Consider the following 15,174-nt stretch of genomic DNA (forward strand, 5'->3'; position numbering starts at 1 on the left):
AGAGAGAGAGAACTGAAGAAGAAGAAGAAGAGGGGAGTAGTGAATGCTCACTCCGGATCCTCTAGAATATTCCGTCTCTGTTGGCCACAAATGACATATGTATAGCCATATCCATGGCACTCTCGTCTATGTACTTTCAATGCTCTGATCTCTACTCTCTCTCTCTCTCTCTCTTACTGAGCTCGTATCTTCATTTGCTATGGCTCTTTAATTCTTAAGGGTTTTCAAATACTAAACAAGAGGAAAAAACCCTCTAGTGAGGGTAAATTTACAGAGCTAAGGCCCTTTTCAACGTGCCAAAAAAGTGAGTGGGCTCAACCACCATTATTATGCTATTTTGATAAGGCTCACATACATATAGATATATATATATATATATATATATATATATATATATATATATATCTAGATGTATTGGTGTTTAATACTATTGTTTTCTTTTTTTGCTATTAGCTATATAGCGGCCCAGTACTAATTTGTATTTTAGCGGTCTCCGGAGAGGCTGACTGCAGATGGGGTGAAGAGGAACATAAAAAGGAGTCAGGATTGCTCATCAGAAGAGAACCAAACCATTCCAATTCTCTCTCTCTCTCTCTCTCTCTCTCTCTCTCTTATGGAGCCCAATATTAACGCCGGTAGCATGGACTCCCACTGCTTGGAAATAAGGATGGAACCACACAAAGTTGTCCCACCGCCCCTAGGAGCACCTTACAAAAGCTCAAGACCAGGCTCAAGGAAACCTTCTTCCCCGATGACCCTTTGCGCCAATTCAAAGGACAACCATTGAAGACCAAATTCATTCTTGGAGCTCAGTATATCTTTCCTATCCTTAACTGGGGTCCTAATTACAGCCTCAAACTCTTTAAGTCCGACATTGTTTCTGGTCTCACTATTGCAAGCTTAGCCATTCCTCAGGTTAATTACTTGATCATCTCGGTTTCTGTGTGTTCATCTTTTTCTATCCTTTCATTTCATTTCATTCTCTTTTATGTCGTCTAAAGTGAACTAAGCGCATTTGAACCTGTTTTCTTTTGTACAAATTTATGTGTTGCTTTTATTGTTTCAGGGTATCAGTTATGCTAACCTTGCCAATCTACCTCCTATTGTGGGTCTCTGTGAGTAGTACTCGTTTTTGGTCATGCCTATAATACTTCTTTTACCTTTAAAGCTAGCTAGCACGCTGTTTTATTATTCATGATTCTTAATTTTTTTTTTCTTTTCTTTTTCCTGGATTTACATAAAGATTCCAGCTTTGTTCCTCCACTTGTGTATGCTGTTCTTGGAAGTTCTAGGGACCTGGCTGTAGGACCTGTTTCTATTGCTTCCCTTGTACTGGGATCCATGCTTATGCAAGAAGTCTCTCCCAACAACGATCCCGTCTTGTTTCTTCAGCTGGCCTTTACTTCAACCTTCTTTGCTGGTCTCTTCCAAGCTTCTTTAGGATTCTTAAGGTCATGAACTTTTCCTTTTTCTTTAGCTCTTAATCTTCCATATCCCTTTTCTCTCTTCCTTTCCCTCCCTATACTCTGATCAAGAGTACTGAAAACAATATATATTAGCATATATTTTCTGGGTTAATATATAACATTGCAGGCTGAAAATTTTGCTGTTTTGGGATGAATTGCAGGCTTGGATTTATTATTGACTTTCTCTCGAAAGCTACTCTGATTGGGTTCATGGCTGGAGCTGCTATTATAGTCTCTCTGCAACAGCTTAAAGGCCTCCTCGGAATCACCCATTTTACCAAACAAATGGGTTTGGTTCCTGTTTTAAGCTCTGTTTTTCACAACATAAAAGAGGTACGCACGTAATAATCTCTTGATTTAGATCTCATTCACAGGATTTATGACGAGGCGCGTTAATTAAACAATCGAAAATTAATCCTACGGTTACAAATAAAGTAACGTAGCCCGGAGTATATTAATTGCTAGCAATTAAGCAAGCTAGTAATTAATTTAAAGCCTTTTTTTTTTTGCTAATAGAAAGAAGCATTAATATATAATACTATATATGAATAACAGTATTAATTAACGTAAAACAATTTCCCTAATAATAATACCTAATTAAGTACTATGTAACAGTACTTAATTATTAGTACTCCCTTTATTATATATATATATATATAATAATTCTACAGATCATTTCTTCTTAAATATTCTACAGATCATTTCTTCTTAAATTTGTCATCTTTAATCATATATATTCATACGACGTAGATGCAGTACTTTAAATGATTTCTTATAAAAAGTCATATAAAATACGTCAAAAAAAAAAAAAAAACAAACATGATATGATGCTTGATCGGGTGATACATGACGTATGTGTAATATGATGTTGGTATTTTTTTTTTTTTTTTTTTTCTTTTCGTTGTTCTTAACATGATGTTCATGATCATCGACTTTTATGTGCAGTGGTCATGGCAAACCATAGTGATGGGATTTTGCTTCCTCGTCTTACTCTTGGTGGCAAGACACGTTGTATGTTAATATTCGATCGATCTATCCTTTTTATCTAATAATATATTTTTCTGCAAGCACAGCTAGCACCCGTCACTTAAAAAAAAATGAATATTATTTTCACAGAAAATAACTTATCACAAATAAATAATTTTCTTGTAGTGCGACAATTAATGTATGGAAAATTCTATACACTACAACACCATCTCACTTTCATCTCACTATATATGATGTGACACATTTATCACTATTAAATGATCATTTATTAGATGATTCTTTATCATCTAATGATAATAAATATACCATATCTTATAGAGTAGGATGAAAGGAAGATGATGTTGTGATGTATAGCATTACTCTTAATACATATATACTTCCATGACATATATAGTACTTCATGTATTAATTATGTATGGACGGTTATGATTCACCAGCTCCTTACACTTGAGCTTGCCCTGCATGGCGGTTGCATGGATTACAACCGTTCGATACGAGTAAACACACATGGGATCAACGACAATAATTTATATAATTGATCACTGTCTCATCATGTATTAATTAATGCATATATACTTGTGGTATATGGTGATTGGCATTAATATTATTGGATGACCTTAATTCGTACGTATATCGATCATGCTACACCTAAAATTAGGTGCATGCATGGTTGCCTTATAATATGTGTATGCTAGCTAGTTATTTCAACTACCACTCGATCGTATTTTAGCTGAAATTTTTGCATGCAAACACGTGTCAATTGTTGTCATGATTAAAGTTGTCGCTATTCATATACAAAATTGATATATTAAATTATAAAATTATTTTATTATAAAATAAATTTAATATATCATATTTTTATTATTTTTTTCTTTAATAGAAAAAAAAAAATTTCTCACATGTTTGGTTTAACAAATATTTTCATCTTTTTTAAAAAATCAAATCAAATGTTTTAAATCTCAGCTTTTTCTAGATCTATCTATTTCAACTTTTTATTCAATTATTATTTAATTATGATTTAAACACAGCAATCGATACAATTTTTATAATTTTTTTTTTTTTAAAAAAGGACTCTTGAAAATTATATTTAAATAATTTCTCAAGTCTACCTATATATTTACTTTCTAAAAGTTCAATAAAACAATAAATTTAAAAAAGGATATTCAAATTTCTCTGTTTAAATTTGAAAGTCATATCGATATATAAATATTAGATAATTTAAAATAGAGTTAATTTGGAATAGTACTTTGGTATTCTAATTTCCTACGCTCTGTATTTTTTTTTTCTATATATATATATATATCTAATATTTTATAATTATTAATCGAAGAAATGCGACATTTAATAAACTCCGGAGTGAAGTTATAAATTACATAAGTAATAATCAATAATGTTCTTGTGAATAGTTTATATTATTTAGTACCTTGGATGCCATCATTAATTAACTACATATTATAACAATATTGACAAATCATGTCGACTGTGGTTGCGCTTCTCAGCTACTCATGATTACCAAAGCTATTTTTGCAATTAAGTCGAGTAAAAACGCCTTAAGAAGTCTAAATGGCGCCACTATAACCACTTTACCAAAACCATAGTTTTACTTTTCACTTACATATATATATTTACCATATTGTGAAGAAAGGCTCTCGATCGAGTACTACTTCTTAGTTCTTATTCATTATTTTTTATTAGTTTTTCATTCCAATTCAACTTAATTCATTTTCCATTGAATAATAACATTTAATTAGTTGCGTGATGATCTTATATATATATATATATATATATATATATATATATATAATGCAGAGCATGAGAAAACCAAAGCTGTTCTGGGTTTCAGCTGGAGCCCCTCTTGTGTCTGTGATCCTCTCAACCCTTCTGGTCTTTGCATTCAAGGCTAATCATCATGGCATTAGCGTGGTAATTAGTTATTTGCAAGGCCCTACTACTTCCTATTTGGAGACTCAAATTAGGTTCACTTATGGCCGCGGCCAACGTAACAAAAATCCTCATTACTAATTTTTAAGCTGTTTTGATTTGTAGATTGGAAAACTACAACAAGGATTGAACCCACCTTCATGGCACATGATGCATTTTCATGGTATCCACCTAGGACTGGTAATGAAGACAGGGCTGGTCACTGGCATCCTATCCCTCACAGTAAGTACTTTTATTTCCCATTATTCAATATTCTGTAATCATGTTTTTCTGGTTTTTATAACCACAAAATTAATGCTAATCGATTTTTGTTTTAATTTTGTTTCAAACAGGAAGGCATTGCTGTGGGAAGGACTTTTGCTGCTCTAAAGGACTACCGAGTAGATGGAAACAAGGAAATGATAGCTATTGGGTTGATGAATATGGTTGGCTCCTCCACTTCTTGCTACGTTACTACAGGTGCCTGCACACATGATGTCCCGTCCCACCCGTTTGAGTCTTATTCCTAAACTTTCTTGTGAGAAATATTGTTATTCTTCATTCTGAATTTTATTAATTACTAACAAAAACTTTGAATAAATTCAGGTGCTTTCTCGAGGTCAGCTGTCAATCACAATGCAGGAGCAAAAACAGCAGCTTCTAACATAGTAATGTCTGTGACAGTCATGGTGACACTCCTCTTCCTCATGCCTCTCTTTCAATACACACCTAATGTTGTATTGGGTGCAATCATAGTCTCGGCAGTGGTTGGCCTCATTGATATCCCGTCTGCATATCACATTTGGAAGATCGATAAGTTCGATTTTCTCGTCACTTTATGTGCATTCTTGGGTGTTATTTTCATCTCAGTCCAAGAAGGCCTCGCCATTGCGGTAAGTGTATGCATTCTTGGGTGTTATTTTCACTAAAAGCTGGGTGTTTCGTTCCATATGAAATTTTTATATTGTGCATGAAATGGAATATTGATGGTGATGTTCTTAATCATGAGCAGGTTGGAATATCTGTTTTCAAGATCCTCCTGCAGATTACAAGGCCAAAAACATTGATGTTGGGGAAAATACCTGGGACGGATATATACCGAAATCTTCATCATTACAAGGAAGCCACGACAGTCCCTGGTTTCCTCATTCTAAGCGTTGAATCTCCCATCAATTTTGCTAACATCACGTACCTTAATGAAAGGTATATATAAGTTAATTAATTCATGTTCCTGTTTCTTTTTCTTTTCTTTTTTTTTTTTTTGGCAAATGATGTCAGTTTATGCACTAATTTTGGTCCCCTTTTTTTTAATATGTTTTTCTATAAATGGCTTCTATTACGAAGGATTTTGAGATGGATAGAAGAATATGAAGCGGAAGAAGATATTAAAAAACAATCAACCCTCCAATATGTGATTTTGGATTTGTCAGGTAAATTCATTTTTTATTTTTATTTTTTTGAGAATATATATATACCATTTCATGAACACATACATGTAACATTAATTATATATAATACACTTTTTCAGCTGTGAGTTCCATAGACACAAGTGGAATCGTTCTATTCAAGGATTTGAGGAAAGCAATGGAAAAGAAAGGTGTTGAGGTAATGACATGAACTCTCAGTCGATCTTATCCGTTCATTGTATATATATATACGTTCTAATTAAACCAGTTGTAGTGATTTGTTCACTGGATCGATGTATGTGTATATATGTCAAAACTCCAATATATAATATATCTCATAGTACTTCAAATTAACGTGGTTTGATCACATGCAGCTTATCTTGGTGAATCCTCTGGGGGAGGTTATGGACAAACTGCAGAATGCAGACGAAGCTCGGGATCTCATGAGACCGGATAACCTTTACTTGACAATTGGAGAAGCTGTATCTTCACTTTCATTAACAATATTGAAGGGTCAGTCTTCAACCATGTGTGGTGAAGGGACATAAACAATTACTAGTATATATTGCTCATTATCAATTGCATGCATGCATGCTGCATGTAAATGCAGAAGATCAATAAGATCATTAATGAATATTAATGAGTGTAAAGCAAAGTTTAATTTTAATTTCTACATATCTAATGTGCCTTCCAACTTAACTAAAAAAGCTTGTAAATTTTACTTGAGAAAGTTCAATTCTAATATTGTCTAAGAAGCTTGTAGCTCCAAAAAGAATCAGAGCAAATGAGGCAAGTTGCCTAGCTGCATCATGTTGTTCAACACCTTATATATATATATATATAGGCATTTCTCTTATGATACATATGGATCATCAACCAAGCTTATATATAATTCGGTAGTCCCAAATGGTAAATGTGTAAATAGATATATAAAGAAATTGAAAAAAAAATAAAAGATAGATAAAAGAAAATTTTAGATAAGCTTTTGAAAACGTGTACTAAAGGAAAGATGGAAAGCTGAGAGGACAAGTACTATTTAAAAAAGCTTAAAAAATAATTAAGGAAAAATATTAAAAAATGAGAAGAAAATAAATGAAAATTTAAAATATAAAAATCATTAAAACAAACAAATAAAAATAAAAATAATATTAATGATTAACAAAAATAATAATATTTAAAAAGCAATGAATTCAGAACAAAAATTGCCTTTTGGTGGAGAGCTTCACCAGCTTTTTTTAGTAATTATTTTTTGTTTTAAGTTTTATTTTTTATTTTTGTTTTTAAGATTTGTTATTTTTTAATAAGAGCATGTGTGACATTTCAATGCCACGTTGTTGCGTCTTGATTTGCTGCCATTTGGCCGCAATAATGCCACGTTAGATAAATTGATAGGAGATGGATGGAATAGTTCCAGGGCCCAAAGACAAGGGTTGGGCCGGGCCAAGTTGGCCCAATAGGCTCAAGAGGGGAAGCAGTCGGACTACATGCACTAGCCAGAGGATGGAAGGCAGAATTGTCTGACATCATTGCGGGTCGACATCTAGGGATAGTCCCTGTACCTGGATCTCGGTGTCTGGATAGGCCTAAGGAATGGACACACCTGACCTGGGGCACGTCGCATTTAATGGGGATAGAAACAGACACGCCACGACAGGGAGTCATGCCGCATTTAATGAATTCCGAGACTAGGCACGCCACGGCGTGCCTCTTGGGTTGTCAATAGTAGCCATGATCAAGCCTGGCAGGTTTGCTGCGCAATAGGAAGATGGCAGGGACACCCCCACCATCTCCTTCTGAGGATCGCCCCGACCAGGTATATATATATATATCCCTTCCCTCAGTGATTGGGAGGGGGGTGGGGCGTTCAGACACTTTGACACTTTAATTCATAATCTTCATAAGGAAATCACACACGAACTTTAGCATCGGAGGTACCCCCACCACCCTGAAGCCCTCATTTGTCTATAGTAGCAGGTTGACAAACTAAGCCCCCACAGAGTTGCTTGGGCTGAGAAACACGACATCAACAGTGGCTTGTCTGTGGGATTCGAACACACGACCGCATGATTCCTTGGATTTGGGACCTAATCTCCTCCAAGTACTTGGCACTGGCCACTTGGCTGGACTCCATGGACGAGATCTGTGTGTCTCAAGCCAAGATAGTGTTCGTCGTATTCACCAACTTGACTTCGAAGCTACGAGCTAGAGCCTTGTTCCCTGAACCCTTGCCATCTGGCGTCAAACTTCCCGAACAAGCGAGAAGTGTTTGAATAGTTGCATCGAGCATCGCCTGGCGGTTGAGGCCTGCTCCCGAGCCATCAAATCCTTCTTTTTCCGAAGGGCCAGAACCCCCTTTCGGGTCTACTGTAGCTTTTCCTCCCTCATCTTTAAGTCCCTATGGGTGTCGGCATGCTTGTCTCGAAGACGTCTGCACTCCAAGGAGACCCGGGAGAGCTCCTCCTTGACCCTAGCCTGCTCTCGCTTCAGCGCGGTCTTCTTCCCCTTGAGCTTCTGGCCCTTCTCGCTCAGAAACCTATGGTGCTCCTTCAAGGCTGTCTTCTATCAACCCGTCATGCTCCAGGGAGAGGACCTTGACCTCCCGATTCGCCTTGCAAATCTCCAGGCAGGCAAAGAGAGCCAGGGATCGATGCACCTTGTTTTCCTCCTCGAGCTCCCCGTACTCTTCGACAATCACGCCCGCCAGTTGATCTGCAGCTTGCAGTACGAGGAACAGTTAGAAGAAGGAAAAGAAATGATCTGTAGGAAAAGCTAGATAGGAACGTCATACTTGGGCAAAGAGAGACCTTAGTTTCTTAGCCTCCCACTCTATCGCCTCAGCCTAGGCCCTCTCAAAACCCTGGCCAGTGGTCTGACTCACCGCTGCCCCGACATGGGAGGAGGTTGCGACACCCATCAACTGCCATGAAGGCCCCGGCACGTCTTGGATGGACTCTAAGGAAGGGCCCACACTAGAGGCTTCCTGCACACCAGCCTCCACCTCCCAGGGCCGCATAGGTCCACCAAATACGGCAAGACCCGAAGAGGGTTCCTCAGTCATCATGGGAGGGGGCCCTCATAGATCACCAGCATGGCTTCCCCCTCGGTTGAGCCCGACTCTCCAGTCGAAGGACTATGCTGGGACGCCCCCTCCAAAGAGGTGACGTAGGAGTCCACCTCCGACTCCGAGGGGGAACGCATAGAAGGTGACGGGATTAACACCCGATCGTTGTTTAGCTCCACAATGAAGGGGGAGCTCGGGCCCACCTCCTCCCTATCATTGGGCCTCGAGATTGTAGATGAGGAGGGAGCCCTTGCCCCGGTACTTAGAGAGATGGAGGGATTAGCACCCTCCTAGTCAACGGTCTTTGCGACAGAAGGAGGGGCTAGAGACCCCCAATGTGCTCGATAGGGGGATAGGCAGAGTGGCCTCCCATGCAAGGGTCTCCTCAAAGGAGACGCAACTCCGCAACTAGGCCCCCACGAAGAGCTGGTTCAATGAAGGCGTTGAAGAAGGCGGCCCTAAAAACGTCATCATCTTCCTCCTCCTCGACGATGAACTCCAGCGAAATGGGCGAACGTCAAGCGTTGAGCCCCTAGGAAAGAAGTAGTCCCTAGGTGGGGGGAACTAGGATATATGGGCGTTTAGGCTGCACACGTTGGGACCCCAGGCCTCTCCCCTTAACACCCTACAAGGAGAAGGTGGTCTGGTCCCCCTAGCTTCACTCCGAGACGCGCCCTCTCTGCTTTGGGATCCCCTGGCCTCTCTTCAATGAACCCCACTGACTTCGTCGTGACCCATCTTTGGTCGTTTCCCCTTGCTACCAACCGCGGGAAGATTAAAGTGACGCTTCTGACCCCGAGGTGACGAGGGGTGGTTCAAGAAGTCCCGACTAAGCACGTATGAGCGGTTGGGAACGGTTAGGTAACTCCTAATGTTGATGTTAGACAACACCACGTCGTGAGGGTGGGTCAATACCCAGGATAGCACTGTCGCTAGCCTGGCCTCCTCCTTGGACAAGTTGATGGACAGGCTCTTGGAGATAGGGACATACGACCAAATGGCCCGAACAAGAAACTCCTGGTGGACGTCTTCTCTTTCAGGATACTCCCAGCCTGAGCCTGAGACGAAGAAGAACTTTCAGGACCAATCCTTGATATGCGAGTGGCGAGATTCCAGGCTGGCAATGCGCCTCCTGGCTGTGCGCACCTGGAAACAACACAAACTCTCGTCGAGGTGTAGCACGCGATACAGCAACAGGAACTCCTGAGCCATCAAGTAGGAGTATTCTTCAAAACTGGCACTGAGCACCCTCCGATAGATGATGCAACTAGCCACCAGGAGTTGCCAGGCATTTGGGTGGAGTTATGCAGGGGTCAACCCCAAGAAGTTGAGAACGTCGTGAAAGGGGTGGCAGAACGGGAGATGAAGTCCATTCACAAACATGAAGTGGTAAAGCATCATGTAGGCCGCCATACCATTAGAGTCCACAGCGGGTACTCAAAGCCCTGAGACCTCCAAAATTGCCGATGCAGGGATGTTGTACTTCGCCTTAAATGCCTGGAGGTCATTGGGGGAGACCGACAACTACCAACTCCTCCCGGCGAAGTACAAAGTCTTGGTGCTGGAAGAACTTTTTGGGACCATGGAGACCGCTGAAGACGGCAGCGAGAGAGAAGAAAAGGGGCACCAAAAGCTCAAAGGAACAAAGAGGGATGTGACGGTGGAAAGCTTAGAGAAAAGTGAGGCAACAACGGGGAAAAGTGAAGAAGAGGGGCTCCGAAAGCTCAGAGGAACAGAGACGGTTGCGTCGAAGGAAAGCTCAGAGAAGAGTGAGGCAATAACGGGGAAAAGATAAGGGAGAAAGGGCCTTATATAGGGCTACGCATACAACGAGGCAATGGAAACCAAGGTGTTGCTGATGACACAGGTGAGTGTGGTGCACGGGCCAATGCACGTCCCGGGACGTGGGGAAATGCCCCCACCAAATCCAACCGTCGAGAAGTTGGAGAGATTGCAAAAATCGAGGCAACACAAACATTAGATGACATGGGCAGGTGGCCTCATGGAACCCAACCGGCGTGGATCCTCGTAGACGTAGGAAGCCACGTCAGGCACGTGTGATGCACAAGCCAATGCACGGTCGGGACGTAGGGAAATGCCCCTACCAAATCTAATCGTCGAGAAGTTGGAGAGACGACAGAAACCGAGGTGCCTTCAAGCATTAATGACCGGGAGAACAACTACGAGGTACGTGCCTAAGGAAGGCATGACAAGAATGTTTTGAATTCCCACCATAAGTGTGTGCTCAGAATTCACGGAGTACTATGAAGGGAGTAATCCCCAAAACCAGGTCAGGAGGAGTAGGCCCAACTCACAAGGCCCGAACAGTTCTAGGGCTCGAGGACAAGGGCTAGGCCAAGCCAGGTCAGCCCAGGAGGCCTAGGAGGGGAAGCAGTCAGGCTACACGCGCTAGCCAGACGATGGAAGGCAGAATTGTCTGACACCACTGCGGGCCGACATCCAGGGACGGTTCTTGGCCCTCGACCCCGGCGTCTGAACAGGCCTAAGGGATGGATGTATCTGATCGAGGGCACGCTGCATTTAATGGGGACGGAAACAGGCACACCACAATAGGAAGCCATGCTGCATTTAATGAATCTCGAGGCTGGGCATGCCACGACGTGCCTCCTGGGTTGTCAGTAATAGCCACAATTGAGCCTGGCAGGTCTGCTGTGCAGCATGAAGATGGCAAGGACACACGACCCCAGTATGAAACGACACCCCTACCATCTCCTTCCCGAGGATCGCCCCGACTAGGAATATATATACCCCTTCCCTCAGAAAGAGGGGGGGGGGGGGTCAGACACTTTGATACTTCAATTCATAATCTTCATAAGGAAATCACACACTGACTTTAGTATCGGAGGTGTCCCCCACCACCTTGAAGCCCTCATTTCTCTATAGTAGCAGGTGGACAAACTAGGCTCCCACAGAGTTGGTCGGGTTGCGAAATACAACATCAACAGAGATATACTGTTTTGTTTATCGTTGTACGACACTATAACAAAGTTGAGCTTTCGTAACGATCAAAGTTATGGCATTGCAAATAGCTCAAATTGCAACAAAATATTTTCCTTTGGAAAATTATCATTGCAGTTAACATAAGATCTAGCATATGAATTTACTTCCCAACGATTCTAGGAATAATACTGACAGATATATTCGTTGCAATAAGAAAATATATTACTAACGATGTATTTGTTCGTTGTAAAAAGCAGTAAAAAACAAAATCTCGATTATCAACGGACTACTAGTAATTAACAACAACAATTTTTTCATTGCAAATAATAAATGAATAGACCAATGATAATATGTCAGTTGCAAATAAGAAATTGACAATAACACTGAAAATCATTCAGTTGCCAAAATCTTACATAAAGTATCGATTGTCATACTTGCATTGCAAATAAGAAATACTCGTAGTACCGACAACAATATTGTTGCTTAAGGAGTTAATATTGGTCTGGCCCAAATTGGGAGCCCAAGGCTCATCATCCATAAAGGACTTAAATGAGTCGTGTAGCTTAACAAAGACCCTAACCGCCCTATTTATTAGGGAGGGATAAAATCTCACATTATGAATATCGATCACGTGGTGATTAGATAATTCCGATACATCAAGGATAAGCATCTTGATGGCTAAGCATTGTGCAAAGTTAATCTGTTCATAGTATTCATCCAATATTCTCCATGCCTATATATAGGGGCCGCAGGTAACTTTCAATCGATTCAATTAAACATTCTTGAATTATTATCTCTCACTCATTACTGACTTAAGCATAAAAGGTTAAGGTGTCACATGCGTACCACTCCGCCCATTTAACGATTTGCAAGTTAACGATCACAACCGGTGGTGGGACATGTCCTTTACAGTGACGCCATTGATAGGATACTGCAATCTGTGATTTAAGTTTTCATTAGACTTCAACATGGTTCCCTCATGCCAATTGTGACACGTTCTCAAGCAACTCGTGAATTGGAAGCGACGCCTGCAAACATAGAAACACGATTAGCAGCAACTGAAGACGCCATGGAAAAACTAAGGAAAGAGAACAAGGAATTCAAGCGCCGCAACATCTCCATTGGTGGTGCTACCATACCCATCCATAGCAAACAGGGAGAAGGAGAAGCACATAGCAATGAGAGAATGAACGTGAAGGACGTGGAAAATAAGAAGTTGCATGATGAACTATGCAGCCTCGCCGATATGTACAAGGAGATGGTGAAGAAGATTGGAGGATCTTCCTCGGTGGAACAACTGTTGAGCAGCACAAATTTGCCTTATAGTGCAAAAGTAATGGTCGTGCCGCTCCCGTTGAAATTTAAAGTGCCACAGATGGAGATGTATGATGGGTCCAAGGACCAGGTAAATCACTTGGAGAACTTCAAGGCGCATATCACACTCCCAAGAAATTTTTAACACAATTTATGCCCAGCAGGAGTCGTAGGCGCCCAGCAGCGTACCTCCTTACCATCTAACAGTGGGAAGATGAGTGCCTGAAGACATACCTCACCTGCTTTAATAAAGAAAGGTTGACGACAGATGACCAAGACTAGAAAATCACTCTAGCCACCTTGTTAGGCGAGATCTAGCCACGCAACCCGTTCATGGTTGAATTGGCTAGAAAGAACCCCCTCTACCCTGAGAGAGTTCATGGATAGGACGGATGACTTCATTAACATCAAATATACATTACAAGCTTTTGTAGAGCCAAGGAAGGGGGAGCTGATGGCGGAATGCAAAGGCAGTTCGGAAGACAAGAAAGTTTCACCGAACCACCAAGACAGGAGGCATGAAAGGTGACAAGAGCATAATACCCGACTCATCCACAATGATTTAAACGTGCAAGAAAAGGAAGAGTCAAGAAGAGAATACCGATAGCTTAGAATCGACAGACACTACTATAAATTCTATCAAACAAGCTCACACTGGACAGAGAATTGCACGACCATGAAGAAGAGAGTGATCGAGTTGGTGGGCACTAGAGAGCTTGAACGAATGGTCATGGAACAGACAAAACCCAAACTACGATTTGTGAGAGGACACAATCCCCGTAGAAGTAGCAGCCTGGATAAGCAGTGCCCATCGAGGGAAGATGCCAGTAATAACGACAAGGACAAGGCGCCTCAGAATAATGATAGGGACAGGATCCCCTAGGTGAAATCAGAACAATAGCAGGCGGATTTGCTAGGGATGGAGCATCCTTGTCTAGCAGAAAGATGCATGCCCGAAGGGCAAGATAAGAAGAAATTTATGTAGAGGACAGGTCACCCAAGCACAAAAAACTTGATGCTTTAGTAACTATCTTTTTCAAAGAAGAAGATTATGAAGGAGTATTGTACCCTCATGATGATGCACTAGTGGTAACCCTTATGGTCACTAATTACAGTACCAGGCGCATCCTCATTGACAATGAGAGCTCAATAGACATTATTTTGGGAGGCTTTTGTAAAAATGGGCATAGATGCCACTAAGCTGAGACCCTCGCCGACACTGCTGAAGAGCTTCTCTGGGGATCAAATCCAACTGGTAGGCGTCATTACCCTCCCGGTCATGGCGGGAAAAGGGATGCATATCGCGACCACCATGACCGATTTCTTAGTCATGAAGGCACCCTTCTCGTATAATACTATACTGGGGCAACCAACATTGAACAATCTCAGGGCAGTTACATCCACATACCACCTTAAGATAAAGTTCCCAACTGAAGGCGAAGTGGGGGAAGCATGAGGTGAGCAAGCCCTAGCATGAGAGTGTTATGTGTAGGAACTGAGGAGCAATGGGGGAGAAGTATAAACTGGAGAGCATCACAACGTACCACTTGCTCTTTGGGATCTACAATTCAGATTGAGGTTTCCTCATACGACAAATTTCCTCTAAGTTGCAATGACTCCCTCTAAGTTGCAATGACTTGTAATCTAATATGTGAGAGGGTTTGGGTATGTATTTCCAAAGCGTAGAAATATGAAAGACGTTATATATCCTGGATATGGCAAGTGGTGGTGCAAGTCAATATGTAACTAGACCAACTTTTACTAAAATCTGAAATGGTCCAAGATAACGAGAACTCCATTTGCCATTTTTATCAAAACTCATAACGCCCTTCATTGGTGCGACTCGCAAAGTTACTTTATCTCCAATCTCAAACTTCAAAATCTTTCCTCATTTATTCACATAACTCTTTGTATGCTTTAAGTTGTTTGCAATCTCCTTCGAATTAACTCAATTTTCTCACATATCCTTTCTACAATTTCGGGTGGTCCCAAAATTTCTCTCTCCGACTTCATCCCAATAGAGTGGACAACTATGCCTCCCACCCACATAAAGCCTCGT

The 15,174-nt window shown here is 41.0% G+C and overlaps 1 protein-coding gene and 1 long non-coding RNA gene across 2 annotated transcripts; both read left to right on the top strand.

Moving 5' to 3' along the window:
- Window positions 1-579: 579 nt before the first annotated feature.
- Window positions 580-6,454, top strand: LOC121253930 (probable sulfate transporter 3.3). Its single transcript, XM_041153851.1, is given in 14 exon segments — window positions 580-695; window positions 698-915; window positions 1,067-1,115; window positions 1,244-1,451; window positions 1,628-1,799; window positions 2,412-2,477; window positions 4,263-4,376; window positions 4,500-4,616; window positions 4,727-4,853; window positions 4,980-5,266; window positions 5,386-5,576; window positions 5,718-5,803; window positions 5,902-5,978; window positions 6,154-6,454. Coding segments are annotated over 14 exon segments (1,968 nt in total). The 5' UTR covers window positions 580-613; the 3' UTR covers window positions 6,328-6,454.
- Window positions 6,455-10,363: 3,909 nt separating this feature from the next.
- LOC121253931 lies at window positions 10,364-11,825 on the top strand. The gene is made up of 2 exons (XR_005938535.1): window positions 10,364-10,711; window positions 10,835-11,825. It is a non-coding gene; the product is annotated as an uncharacterized LOC121253931 (long non-coding RNA).
- Window positions 11,826-15,174: the final 3,349 nt, after the last annotated feature.

This window comes from Juglans microcarpa x Juglans regia, chromosome 3D (genome assembly GCF_004785595.1).
Source record: "Juglans microcarpa x Juglans regia isolate MS1-56 chromosome 3D, Jm3101_v1.0, whole genome shotgun sequence".
NCBI lineage: Eukaryota > Viridiplantae > Streptophyta > Magnoliopsida > Fagales > Juglandaceae > Juglans > Juglans microcarpa x Juglans regia.